The sequence below is a fragment of the Bombina bombina genome, chromosome 5, assembly GCF_027579735.1.
Source record: "Bombina bombina isolate aBomBom1 chromosome 5, aBomBom1.pri, whole genome shotgun sequence".
Taxonomy (NCBI): Eukaryota; Metazoa; Chordata; class Amphibia; order Anura; family Bombinatoridae; genus Bombina; species Bombina bombina.
Genome location: NC_069503.1, coordinates 461,736,767 through 461,751,049, shown reverse-complemented (window position 1 = coordinate 461,751,049; position 14,283 = coordinate 461,736,767). Strand labels below are relative to the sequence as shown.

Sequence of the window (14,283 nt, the reverse complement as noted above, 5' to 3'; positions counted from 1 at the left end):
ACCCAAGCGGCTGTGGGTAAAGCATGATGTAATGTAATTATCCCATCTACACTATTTTTCTTGCCTCTGCCTATGGGGTTCAAGGAAGGCCCCCACCGATCTTCTGGCATCCACCCCAAGTGAACCTTGGGTAATGAGATTTACAAGGTGGGCTTCGACCCCCTTGAACTCCCCAGATGGAGCCAAAAAAGATAGTGAAGATGGGGGAATTACAGTGCATAGTATATATGTTTGATGCAGTGACTTGATGCACTCTAATAAGATTTATCATGTTACATCAGGCTTTGTACACATCCACTTGGGTAATGTCAGGTTTACCCGGGTAATGCTAGGATTACCCAATTTATAACTTTACCCGCAACATATATATATATATATATATATATATATGATTTTTTTTGTAAAATATAGGGCTAGATTACAAGTGGCACGCTATTGTTTGCGCAAGTCGCATATCTATATAAACATTGGAATGTTAAATATTGATAACTCATGTCTGGTTGAGCACACTTGGTCTAACCCGGTGTTGGAATAGCGCATGAGCGATAAGAGTTTTTTTCCCATAACGTGCTCCATTGAAATCTAAGGGGTGAATACATTAGCACGGTTGTGATAGCCAAAGTCCTGAAGTTAACGTGCAATGGGTTTTGCTACTGCACAACATTTTAATTTTGACTTGTAATGCGCATGCAAACTCTGATGAGGTTAGGCTGAAACACCAATTGAAAGGGGCTGGGAAAGCAGGAAGAGCAGACACTCCCCTGCATATGTAAAGACCCTTTACTCAGACAGGAACAAACAGGAATCCGTAGACTTGAGTCTACATCTGATACTTTGGGGCTTGTTTATGAGTCTGAATATCAGCACAATGTTATGAAAAAATAAGCAAAACTATACATTGTTACAAAAATACTCCAAGATGGGCTATATAAATAGACCATATACAAAATATTTATGCAAAGAAAAATTTAGTGTACAATGTCCCTTTAGGGACCTTCTAATGATAAAATTACATGCATATAATTTTAGTATTACTGATCCTAGCTTTGGGATTGATTCCAATCTAGTCGATCATGTTTTGTGGCTCATGATAAACCTTTTTAGACATAAGAACCATTAGATTGCAAAAGATAACACCATTCTCAAATTGGAAAAATACGGGATCGGATATTGCAAAAGCCACCCACATGATGTATAGACAGCATCAACTTCAACAATGACAATCCTTTCTACCACAAGATATCGACAGAATAGAAACATTAAATTCAACATCTACAGGCACTTTTGTAACATTATCAGCCACCAATCTGTGCATGCTCAAACCCATAAAACAAGATGGCACTGCCCATGCCAACAACAGTGACAGCCCTTTTTGATAACAATCCAAATCAGCCAAATAACAAACGATTATACATCATCACCATCAATTAAATGTAAAAACATACAAAAAGCATATTTACAAATAATGACAGATGCCACTATATCCTTTAAACCAATTTAACCACAATTAAATGGAAGCACTCACTCATAGGTACCATATTACTTGCGAGGAGTGGAGAACATGCAAAGGGAGAGGAGGCTGTCAGGAGATCATTTGGTCTTTGGCGATTAACAGCTATTATCGGTATTAATGGTGCTGTTGCGAGGAAATGGATTTTGAATATTGTGTGAGTTATCAAGCTTCGCTGTGTTTAACTCAGCAAGATTGCGATTGATTTAAAAAAATGAATAACGTCCAATTTTTTTTTATATTGAACTAGAATTTTAGAAAGATTGGAATCGAGGTCCATATCTTTAACCTTTAAAAAGATGAATTGTTACTACTGATTAGCCCCATAAATACGTTGCTATTGTTATCACCAGTAAAATTCAAAGTAAAGCACGAGCCTCTTGGATATTTAGACAGTAGTGAGAGCATAAGTTTAGTGAGGTTTAAAGAAGATAAGCAATGGAGGTACGTTCAATGAATAAGCCGCCTTTGGAAAAGGACAGGTTGCTACAAGGCTAACAGGCTAAAATACAGTTACATCTCACATTAGATTTTAAGAATTGCACATGGAAATATTACTAGCATGAAATGGAACACCCGTAAGGCTACCTGATTAGTGTTTTTCTGCTCCCGTCTTCTTGTTAGCCGTACACAAGGAGAAACATTTAAACCAGCAACAGTAAGGGCAGATATCCTGCTCTCAATATCTGAAATCTAATTTAAAAAATTGCATTAAAAAGATAGCAATACAGATAATCTGGAAACATATAACAAATATTCTCAGTGCATTTTGATAAACTAGAAAATTGACAAATATTAGTCGCTAAACGCATTTTCCCTTTGTGTTTCTATATTGCCACCGTTGAGCGTCATGATGCTCTTACTACCCAATTCTTATTTATACTTTGTACAGCTATGATTTAACAGTTTAATGGTAGTCAATAGCAAAATAAAGGGTTTTCTTTCCATATGTAATGTCTGCAGTAAAAAATGATAAATGATCAAACAATAGTATAAAAATTAAAGATCTACCAATATATTTTTTTGTTCATCTAATCCTCTTGGACAACCAATATATAGAACCTTAACCACATTCCTATCAGGAATTTCAGATAAAACTTGCTCAAATTACTGGAGAAATGTTAGCATTTTTTGCTATCACTCCATTTAAACAGAAATAGAGCCTTTGTTTTTTTATTAACCTATGAAAACAATATATATTTATAAAGCAGACAACCCAAGTTATTGATTTCGGCCAATTTTGGTATATTTGATGCCACTATTTGGCTGCCAAATACGATCATACAACTACTGTTGTCATAAGACAAATGGTTGTAAAAACAGAAACAGCAGATATGCATGGCTTTGCCATTGGTTTTTGGAAACTAAAAGGCCGCTATTGCAGCTGCGCACAACACTTCTGAAATTCCAGGCAGTGGAAGAGTTAATCAGTTAGCGTGTAAGGTTAATATTTGCTCTAGTGTAGGGATTACCTTCCCACCTCCTAATCCCTACCTGATCCCTCCCAAACAGCTCTCTACCCTCCCCCCCCACACTGGTCACCACAATCTTAGGTACTGGCAGACAGTCTACCAGTATGCAGTTTAGTGTTTTTATTTATTTATTTATTTATGTAGTGTAGATCGCTTCTCACCCTCCCACCTCCCTGACACCCCAAACAGCTCTCTAACCCCACTCCCACTGCTCCCCTCCATATTTGTTACTGGCAGTAAGTCTGCATAGGGTTCCCCCTCCAGAAAATATTGTTCCATAGAGTAAGGATCCATCCCTCTATCTCCCTTCAAAAATTTTCCATAGTATAGGGAACCCTGTCCTCCCTTCTCCGCTGGGCCTCATTCCTCCCCTCTCACCGCTCCCACTCGACACCAACACAGAATAATTACATACAGTGTCAGTCTTGTAAAGTTTGGCAATCTGGCTTCATAAGGTAAGGGAACACAACCAATGCTCCCTTTCCATATAAAGATAGATGCCTTCTTCCCCCTGGTTGCAGCTCCCGCTGTCTAAGCTAACAGCGGGGACCACAACATGCGCCTCTGTTTTGAACATAGGTATTTTGTCAACACAGTATGCTGGGCAAAGTATTGTGTGATGTAGTACCTACATCCAATTGGCGCAAAGGGTTAAACAATACCACCCTACATGCCAAGTAACCCCATTTGCACCTTTCTATATGACCCTCCAAAAGTGCAACACCGCTGTAATACCTAAACCCGTTCAATAACACCTAAAGGATTCTTCGAACAGCTAGGAGATACCCTTATGATGGGCAGGTGTACTGTGGTTGGTTGTGTAAGGGAGGTGTTGTCCTTGACAGGCACATAGGGGTTGCTTGAGGTATGTAGCTGTGGTTTACACTAATATTTACAATTAATACAATTTACTATTATCTAAACTAAATCTTCTGCAAAAAATAATCACCTGGATCTGATATTTTTTCCACATTTCTGTGACACATCTATAATCTACTCCTAAGTATACTAGTACTAACAGATTTGCTCCATTCACCAAAAAAATATAATAATTCACAGGAAGTGAAAGAAGACTTGCGGCTGTTCACTGAAATACATTTATAAATATGTTCTTACTTTTCCTATAAGCAGTGTATCAACCACCAAAGAGCATACATTTTCTTAATGTATCAGCAAAGGAAGGTGTAAAAAACAAAATGTATGCTTACCTGATAAATGTATTTATTTCTTAACACGATGAGTCCCCGGATCATCTAATTACTTTTGGGAATATCACTCCTGCCCAGCAGGAGGCAGCAAACAGCACCACAGCAAAGCTGTTAAATATCACGTCCCTTTCCTCCAACCCCAGTCGACCGAAGAAAAGGAGTGAAAGGAAGCAACAAGGTGCAGATGTGTCTGAAGTTTATAACATACCAACAACCTGTCTAAAGAACAGGGCGGGCCATGGACTCATTATGTCAAGAAATAAATACATTTATCAGTTAAGCATAAATATTGTTTTCTTTCTAATGACACAATGAGTCCACGGATCATCTAATTACTATTGGGAATCAATACCCAAGCTACACAGATGATAAGGGAGGGACAAGATAGGGAACCTAAACGGAAGGCACCACTGCTTGCAGAACCTTTCTCCCAAAAGCGGCCTCAGCCGAGGCAAAAGTGTCACATTTATAGAATTTTTAAAAAGTGTGAAGAGAGGACCAAGTTGCAGCCTTGCAAATCTGTTCCTAGGCAAAGCGAATGATACTCTTCAGCCACAAAGAAAGAGAAGTAGCCATAGCTTTCTGTCCCTTACGTTTCCCAGAGAATACAACAAACAGAGCAGAAGACTGACGAAAATCCTTAGTCGCCTGTTAATAGAATTTTAGTGCACGTACCACGTCCAGATTGTGCAGAAGCCATTCCTTCTAAAAAGAAGGATTAGGACACAAGGAAGGAACAACAATCTCTTGATTATTGTTCCGGTCTGAAACTACTTTAGGGAGAAACCCTAATTTAGTACGAAAAACCACCTTATCTAAATGAAAAATAAGGTAAGGGGACTCATACTGTAATGCCGAGAGCTCTGACAAGCAGATGAAATAGAAACAAGAATCAAAACTTTCCAAGATAACTTAAAATCTAAGGAATGCATAGGCTCAAACGGAGCCCCTTGAAGAACCTTAAGAACTAAGTTAAGACTCCAGGGAGGAGTAACTTGTTTGAACACAGGCCTGATCCTGACCAAGGCCTGACAAAACGATTGCACATCTGGGACGTCCACCAGACACTTATGTAACAAAATAAACAAGGCAGATATTTGACCCTTTAGGGAACTTGCCGATAAACTCTTCTCCAAAACTTCTTGGAGAAAGGACAGAATTCTAGGAATCCTAACTCTACTCCAAGAGTAGATATTTACGCCATATCTTGTGGTAAATCTTTCTAGTCACAGGTTTATGAGCCTAAACCATGGTCTCAATGACCGAGTCTGAAAATACACGCTTGGATAAAATTAAGTGTTCAATCTCCAAGCAGTCAGTTTCAGAGAAACTAGATTTGGATGCAGGAAGGGCCCTTGAATAGCAGGTCCTTCCTTAACGGAAGCCTCCAAGGTGGAAGAGATGATATGTTCACGAGGTCTGCATACCAAATCCTGTGAGGCCACGCCGGTGCAATGAGGATCACCGACGCCCTTTCCTGCTTGATTCGAACAATGACTCAAGGTAAAAGAGTGAACAGAACATATAGGTATGCGAGACTGAAATTCCAATGTACCACCAGAGCGTCTATTAGTACAGCCTGAGGGTCCCTTGACCTCAACCCGTACCTTGGGAGCTTGGCATTCTGCCGAGATGCCTTGATATCCAATTCCAGCTAACCCCATTTGAGAATCAGGCTGGAAAACTCTTCCGGATGGAGCTCCCACTCCCCCGGGTGAAAGGTCTGTCTGCTCAGGAAATCCGCCTCCCAGTTGTCCACTCCTGGAATGTGGATCACTAACAGGCAGCAATTGTGGGTCTCTGCCCACTGAATGATCTTGGCTACCTCTGTCATGGCCAAGGAACTCTGAGTTCCTCCCTGATGGTTGATGTAAGCCACTGAGGTTATATTGTCCGACTGGAACCTGATGAACCGGGCCGAAGCTAACTGAGGCCAGGCCAGGAGAGCATTGAAGATTGCTCTTAGTTCAAGAATGTTTATGGGTAGAACAGACCATCAAAGTAGAGAATCCCTTGTCTCCTGCTCCAGCTGTAATCGTGGAGACAGATCCGCATAATCTCTATTCCACTGCCTGAGCATGCTTAACTGCAGAGGTGGAAATGGGTGAACGGGATGATTTCCATTGCCGCTACCATCAGCCCGATTACCTCCATGCACTGAGCCACTGATGGCCAGGGGGGGGGGGGACTGAAGTGCTAGGCAAGAATCGAAAATCTTGATTTCCTGACTTCTGTCAGAAAATTCTTCATTGAAAAGGAATCTATTATGGTTCCCAAGAAAATTACCCTTGTATTTGGAACTAAGGAAATTCACCTTCCATCCATGAGACCGCTAGAAAGTTAACAACATTCCATGTGAAATCTTGCTTGTTGAAAGGAAGGCGCCTGATCTAGAATTTCGTCCAGATAAGGTGCCACTGCAATGCCCTGCAATCAGAGCACCGCTAGCAGGGATCCCAGAACCTTTGAGAAAATTCTGGGAGCTGTGGCAAGACCAAATGGAAGAGTCACAAACTGGAAGTGTTTGTCTAGAAATGCAAACCTTAGAAACTTGTAATGGTCCCTGTGTATGGGAACATGCAGGTACGCGTCATTTAAATCTACCGTTGTCATAAATTGACCCTCTTGGATCAAAGGAAGAATAGAACAAATAGTTTCCATCTTGAAGGACGGCAATTTGTTTAGACTCTTGAGATCTAAAATCCGTCTGAAGGTTCCCTCCTTTTTGGGAACCACAAACAGATTGGAATAGAACCCCAGACCCCATTCCTGCATTTGAACAGGAACTATCACTCCCAGGTCAGAGAGGTCCCGAACATAGTGTAAGAACGCCTCTCTTTTTGTCTGGTCTACAGATAATCTTGAAAGCAGAAACCTGCCCCTGGGAGGAAAGGTCTTGAGCTCTAGTTTGTATCCCTGGGACACGATGTCCATCGTCCAGGGATCCTGAACATCTCTTACCCAAGCCTGAGCGAAGAATGAAAGTCAGCCCCCCCCACAAGAGCTGGTCCTGGATCAGGGGCAGACCCTTCATGCTGCTTTTGATTCATTAGCAGGCTTTTTGGATTGTTTTCCCTTGATCCAAGACTGGTTGAGTCTCCAGGAAGGCTTGGACTGCTCCTGCTTAGAGGAGGAAGTGGAAGAAGTTCCCTTGAAATTTCAAAAGGAACAGAAATTACTCTGACGTCCCTTTTGTTTATTTCACTTATCCTGAGGGAGGAAATCTCCCTTTCCTCCCGTGATGTTAGAAATAATTTCCGCCAACCCCGGCCCAAACAAAGACTTTCCTTTGTAAGGAATCGCCAAAAGTTTAGACTTAGATGACTCATCCGCAGACCAAGATTTTAACCATAAAGCTCTGTGGGCCAGTACGGCAAAACCAAAAATCTTAGCTCCCAGCTTAATAACCTGAAGGGAAGCATCCGTGATAAAGGAGTTGGCCAACTAAAGGGCCTTTATCCTATCCTGGATTTCTTCGAGGGGAGGGTCTGCTCAAATAGATTCAGCAAGAAAAAAGTAGATCACACTGCGCTGGGATAATGGATACACTTATAAGCCAAAGGGTTAAATGGAGATTCCCCTAACTCCAAACAAGTGACTAGCACAAACACACCTGTTTAAATGCCTGATCAGCGTATTTAGGGATTTAGATGATTTAGATGTGTTAGGTTATATATAAATGTTTTGCGATTGTTCCAATAAATTTGTATCCATTTTTTTACTCATTTCTCCCGGTGAGCCTTTTTTACTGATAATTTATTAATTTTTAATGGTCTTTTTGGAATATATACTGACTAATTTGATATATATTTTTGGTCTAATTTGCTCTCACTTATTTTAGCTGTCTCAGCAGCGCCAGGGGTCTAACAGTGTTGTTCCTTGAACACCACTGTGTTTGTGCTAGCCAAATAGATTCAGACAATGCATCAAACCAGTATGCTGCCGCACTAGTGACAGTAGCAATACAAACCGCGGGTTGCCATTGTAAACCCTGGTGTACATACATCTTCTTGAGTAACCCCTCTAACTTCTTATCCATAGGATCCTTAAAGGAATAAACTATCCTCTATAGGAATAGTAGTTCTCTTGGTTAGTGTGGAAATTGCCACTTCCACTTTGGGTACCATCTGCCAAGATTCCTTGATAGAATCTGCTATAGGAAACATCTTTTTAAATACAGGGGATGGAGAAAAAGAGAAACCCGGTCTCTCTCATTCCTTAGCAACACCAGATAGTATATCTCCAGTAAAAGATCCGGAACTCGACTTGCAGTATAATGATCAGCTGTCCGGTCCTAAAAGCGCAGTTTTAAAACTTATTATGCGCTTTCCTGTCTGAGACTGTTATCTGCACCCTCCGGTCACAGTGAATGAAGAGGAAAATGGTGCGCAACAGCAAACTGCCGCCTCAGTTAGCCCCGCCCATCATGGGCGTCTAAAAAATGAACCTCCTGGTTGGCATACTTTAAAGTCAAGCCGCCGGGAGAAGTGAAACCACATTAAAATTAGCCTTTTTTGTATTAATCCTCAGCCCCAGTGCCTGCCATAACCATACTGCCATTATATGTTCCCTTAAACATATAGGAGAAAATTGGGTGTCCCTTAGTGAATAAAGTGCTCACTTTTTCCTGTGTTTACCCAGAAAAATAAACTCAGCACTTACCTCATAAATCTGCGAGGCAGCAAGGCAGCTCACTAGGTTTGAGAGGTCTTCTCCCTCACATGGACCTATGGAAAAAGAGATAAAGACTGAGGCCTAGATTTGGAGTTTTGTCGGTAACGACCCGAAAAACTAACGCCGGCTTTTTTCTGGCCGCACCATAAAAATAACTCTGGTATTGAGAGTCCACATAAAGGCTGCGTTAGGCTCCAAAAAAGGAGCGTAGAGCATTTTTAACGCAGCTTCAACTCTCGATACCAGAGTTGCTTACAGACGCGGCCAGCCTCAAAAACGTGCTCGTGCACGATTCCCCCATAGGAAACAATAGGGCTGTTTGAGCTGAAAAAAAACCAAACACCTGCAAAAAAGACGCGTTCAGCTCCTAACGCAGCCCCATTGTTTGCTATGCGGTAACCCTTCCTACGTCTGCACTTAACACTCTAACATGTACCCCGAGTCTAAACACCCCTAACCTTACACTTATTAACCCCTATTCTGCCGCCCCCGCTATCGCTGACCTCTGCATATTATTATTAACCCCTAATCTGCCGCTCCGTAAACCGCCGCTACTTACATTATCCCTATGTACCCCTAATCTGCTGCCCTAACATCGCCGACCCCTATGTTATATTTATTAACCCCTAATCTGCCCCCCACAACGTCGCCTCCACCTGCCTACACTTATTAACCCCTAATCTGCCGACCGGACCTGAGCGCTACTATAATAAAGTTATTAACCCCTAATCCGCCTCACTAACCCTATCATAAATAGTATTAACCCCTAATCTGCCCTCCCTAACATCGCCGACACCTAACTTCAAACATTAACCCCTAATCTGCCGACTGGAGCTCACCGCTATTCTAATAAATGTATTAACCCCTAAAGCTAAGTCTAACCCTAACACTAACACCCCCCGAAGTTAAATATAATTTAAATCTAACGAAATTAATTAACTCTTATTAAATAAATTATTCCTATTTAAAGCTAAATACTTACCTGTAAAATAAATCCTAATATAGCTACAATATAAATTATAATTATATTATAGCTATTTTAGGATTAATATTTATTTTACAGGTAACTTTGTATTTATTTTAACTAGGTACAATAGCTATTAAATAGTTAAGAACTATTTAATAGCTAAAATAGTTAAAATAATTACAAATTTACCTGTAAAAGAAATCCTAACCTAAGTTACAAATAAACCTAAACCTAATTAAATAAACTACCTACAATTATCTACAATTAACCTAACACTACACAATCAATAAATTAATTAAATACAATTGCTACAAATAAATACAATTAAATAAACTAGCTAAAGTACAAAAAATAAAAAAGAACTAAGTTACAAAAAATAAAAAAATATTTACAAACATAAGAAAAATATTACAAGAATTTTAAACTAATTACACCTACTCTAAGCCCCCTAATAAAATAACAAAGCCCCCCAAAATAAAAAAATGCCCTACCCTATTCTAAATTACTAAAGTTCAAAGCTCTTTTACCTTACCAGCCCTGAACAGGGCCCTTTGCGGGGCATGCCCCAAGAAATACAGCTCTTTTGCCTGTAAAAAAAAACATACAATACCCAAGCCCCCCAACATTACAACCCACCACCCACATACCCCTAATCTAACCCAAACCCCCCTTAAATAAACCTAACACTAAGCCCCTGAAGATCATCCTACCTTGTCTTCACCTCACCGGGTATCACACCGATCCGTCCAGAAGAGCTCCTCCGATGTCCTGATCCAAGCCCAAGCGGGGGGCTGAAGAGGTCCATGATCCGGCTGAAGTCTTCATCCAAGCGGGGCAGAAGAGGTCTTCCATCCGATTGAAGTCTTCATCCAAGCGGCATCCATCCGGAGCGAAGCGGCAGCATCCTGAAGACCTCCACCGCGGAACATCCATCCTGGCCGACGACTGAACGACGAATGACGGTTCCTTTAAATGACGTCATCCAAGATGGCGTCCATCCAAGATGGCGTCCCTCGAATTCCGATTGGCTGATAGGATTCTATCAGCCAATCGGAATTAAGGTAGGAATATTCTGATTGGCTGATGGAATCAGCCAATCAGAATCAAGTTCAATCCGATTGGCTGATCCGATCAGCCAATCAGATTGAGCTCGCATTCTATTGGCTGTTCCGATCAGCCAATAGAATGCAAGCTCAATCTGATTGGCTGATTGGATCAGCCAATCGGATTGAACTTGATTCTGATTGGCTGATTCCATCAGCCAATCAGAATATTCCTACCTTAATTCCGATTGGCTGATAGAATCCTATCAGCCAATCGGAATTCGAGGGACGCCATCTTGGATGACGTCATTTAAAGGAACCGTCATTCGTCGTTCAGTCGTCGGCCAGGATGGATGTTCCACGGTGGAGGTCTTCAGGATGCTGCCGCTTCGCTCCGGATGGATGCCGCTTGGATGAAGACTTCAATCGGATGGAAGACCTCTTCTGCCCCGCTTGGATGAAGACTTCAGCCGGATCATGGACCTCTTCAGCCCCCCGCTTGGGCTTGGATCAGGACATCGGAGGAGCTCTTCAGGACGGATCGGTGAACCTGGCAGGGTGAAGATAAGGTAGGAAGATCTTCAGGGGCTTAGTGTTAGGTTTATTTAAGGGGGGTTTGGGTTAGATTAGGGGTATGTGGGTGGTGGGTTGTAATGTTGTGGGGGGGTATTGTATGTTTTTTTTTACAGGCAAAAGAGCTGAACTTCTTGGGGCATGCCCCGCAAAGGGCCCTGTTCAGGGCTGGTAAGGTTAAGGATCTTTGAACTTTAGTAATTTAGAATAGGGTAGGGCTTTTTTTTTATTTTGGGGGGCTTTGTTATTTTATTAGGGGGTTTAGAGTAGGTGTAATTAGTTTAAAATTGTTGTAATATTTTTCTTATGTTTGTAAATATTTTTTTATTTTTTGTAACTTAGTTCTTTTTTATTTTTTGTACTTTAGCTAGTTTATTTAATTGTATTTCTTTGTAGCAATTGTATTTAATTAATTTATTGATAGTGTAGTGTTAGGTTAATTGTAGATAATTGTAGGTAGTTTATTTAATTAATTTATTGATAGTCTAGTGTTAGGTTTAATTGTAACTTAGGTTAGGATTTCTTTTACAGGTAAATTTGTAATTATTTTAACTATTTTAGCTATTAAATAGTTCTTAACTATTTAATAGCTATTGTACATGGTTAAAATAAATACAAAGTTACCTGTAAAATAAATATTAATCCTAAAATAGCTATAATATAATTATAATTTATATTGTAGCTATATTAGGATTTATTTTACAGGTAAGTATTTAGCTTTAAATAGGAATAATTTATTTAATAAGAGTTCATTAATTTCGTTAGATTTAAATTATATTTAACTTAGGGGGGTGTTAGTATTAGGGTTAGACTTAGCTTTAGGGGTTAATCCATTTATTAGAATAGCGGCGAGATTCGGTCGGCAGATTAGGGGTTAATAATTGAAGTTAGGTGTCAGCGATGTTAGGGAGGGCAGATTAGGGGTTAATACTATTTATTATAGGGTTAGTGAGGCGGATTAGGGGTTAATAACTTTATTATAGTAGCGCTCAGGTCCGGTCGGCAGATTAGGGGTTAATAAGTGTAGGCAGGTGGAGGCGACGTTGTGGGGGGCAGGTTAGGGGTTAATAAATATAATACAGGGGTCGGCGGTGTTAGGGGCAGCAGATTAGGGGTACAAAAGTATAACGTAGGTGGCGGTCGGCAGATTAGGGGTTAAAAAAATTATTTCGAGTGTCGGCGATGTGGGGGGACCTCGGTTTAGGGGTACATAGGTAGTTTATGGGTGTTAGTGTACTTTAGAGTACAGTAGTTAAGAGCTTTATAAACCGGCGTTAGCCCAGAAAGCTCTTAACTACTGACTTTTTTCTGCGGCTGGAGTTTTGTCGTTAGATGTCTAACGCTCACTTCAGAAACGACTCTAAATACCGGAGTTATAAAAATCCCATTGAAAAGATAGGATACGCAATTTACGTAAGGGGATCTGCGGTATGGAAAAGTCGCGGCTGGAAAGTGAGCGTTAGACCCTATTTTGAGTGACTCCAAATACCGGCGGTAGCCTAAAACCAGCGTTAGGAGCCTCTAACGCTGGTTTTCACGGCTACCGCCAAACTCCAAATCTAGGCCTGAGTAATCTTACTCAGGCTTTCAGTATTAGGGCAGCATTAACTACATGGGAGGCGCAGTGAGAATTATGTCCCACAAGTTCCCATTGCTTGAAAGCCACCACCGCTCTACTGAAGAGACTGATATGGACTACGGCTACACCCTAGAACAAAGCAGCACAATCTTGCACTACTTAAAAAATAATAAAATCTTGCTTGAAGTATCTTTTCAAACACTTAATTTTACCACTTCCATGCTCTAGCGTAGGCAAAGAGAATGACTGTGGTTAGAGGGAAGGGAGGTGATATTTAACAGCTTTGCTGTGGTGCTCTTTGCCGCCTCCTGCTGGGCAGGAGTGATATTCCCAATAGTAATTAGATGATTTGTGGACTCATTGTGTCATTATAAATAAATAAATAAATATATACATATTCTCATATCAAGAAATCAGCAACCTGTGATTATAGGTGCAATTGTGAAGCATAAATAAATACAGTAAGGTGTGTCTGGGATAATTACATATTCAACAGAATGCAAGTTAAATCACCTGGCGCTCTGCATGATGTACTTGTGCGGCTGCTGTTGCAACTTGGTCTTCCAGATCAGCAAGTTCTAATTCAGTGGTGACGCTATTTATTTTGCGGGCAGAATCTTCAATGTCATTGAGCTGTCCTTCCAACCCATATACAGTTCCGGCAGCCAGATAAACCTAGTAAAAACCAAAATGATTTAACCTCTACTGAACAAGTCTTTAGAACATACAAATAAATCCTTACTAATAGAAAATAGAGTCTCTGGTATGAAATGGTTAAATGTTTCTTTCATAATTCAGAAAGAGCATGCAATTGCAATTTAAAACAACTTTCCATTTCACTTCTATTATCTAATTTGCTTCTTTCTCTTGCATCCTTTGTTGAAAAGCATACCCATGTAGTCTCAGGGCAGCAGTGCACTACTGGGACCTAGCTGCTGATTGGTGGCTGCACATGAATGCCTCTTCTCATTGGCTAACCAATTGTGTTCAGATAGCTCCCAGTAGTGCATTGCTGTTCCTTCAACAAAGGATACAAAGAAAATGAAGCAAATTAGATCAAATAAGTGCATTGAAAAGGTGTTTAAAATAGTATTCTCTGTTTGAATCATGAAATAAAAAAATGCTTACTTCTCTTGTTATTCTTTGTTTAAAAGCATACCTAGGTAGGCTCAGGAGGTGGGAGCTAGCTGCTGATTGGTGGTTGCACATATATGCCTCTTGTCATTGGATTACTGATGTGCTCATCTAGCTCCCAGT

General features: G+C 40.6%; 1 protein-coding gene across 1 annotated transcript in view; it reads right to left on the bottom strand.

Moving 5' to 3' along the window:
* Positions 1–14,283, bottom strand: part of MYRIP (myosin VIIA and Rab interacting protein) — a 587,347-nt gene that overhangs the window by 12,191 nt on the left and 560,873 nt on the right. The window contains exons 12-13 of the mRNA XM_053715758.1: positions 13,540–13,701; positions 2,099–2,203 (exon numbers count right to left, since the gene is read on the bottom strand). Of these exons, the coding sequence (XP_053571733.1) occupies positions 2,099–2,203; positions 13,540–13,701 (267 nt within the window). The remainder of the gene's footprint in view (positions 1–2,098; positions 2,204–13,539; positions 13,702–14,283) is intronic.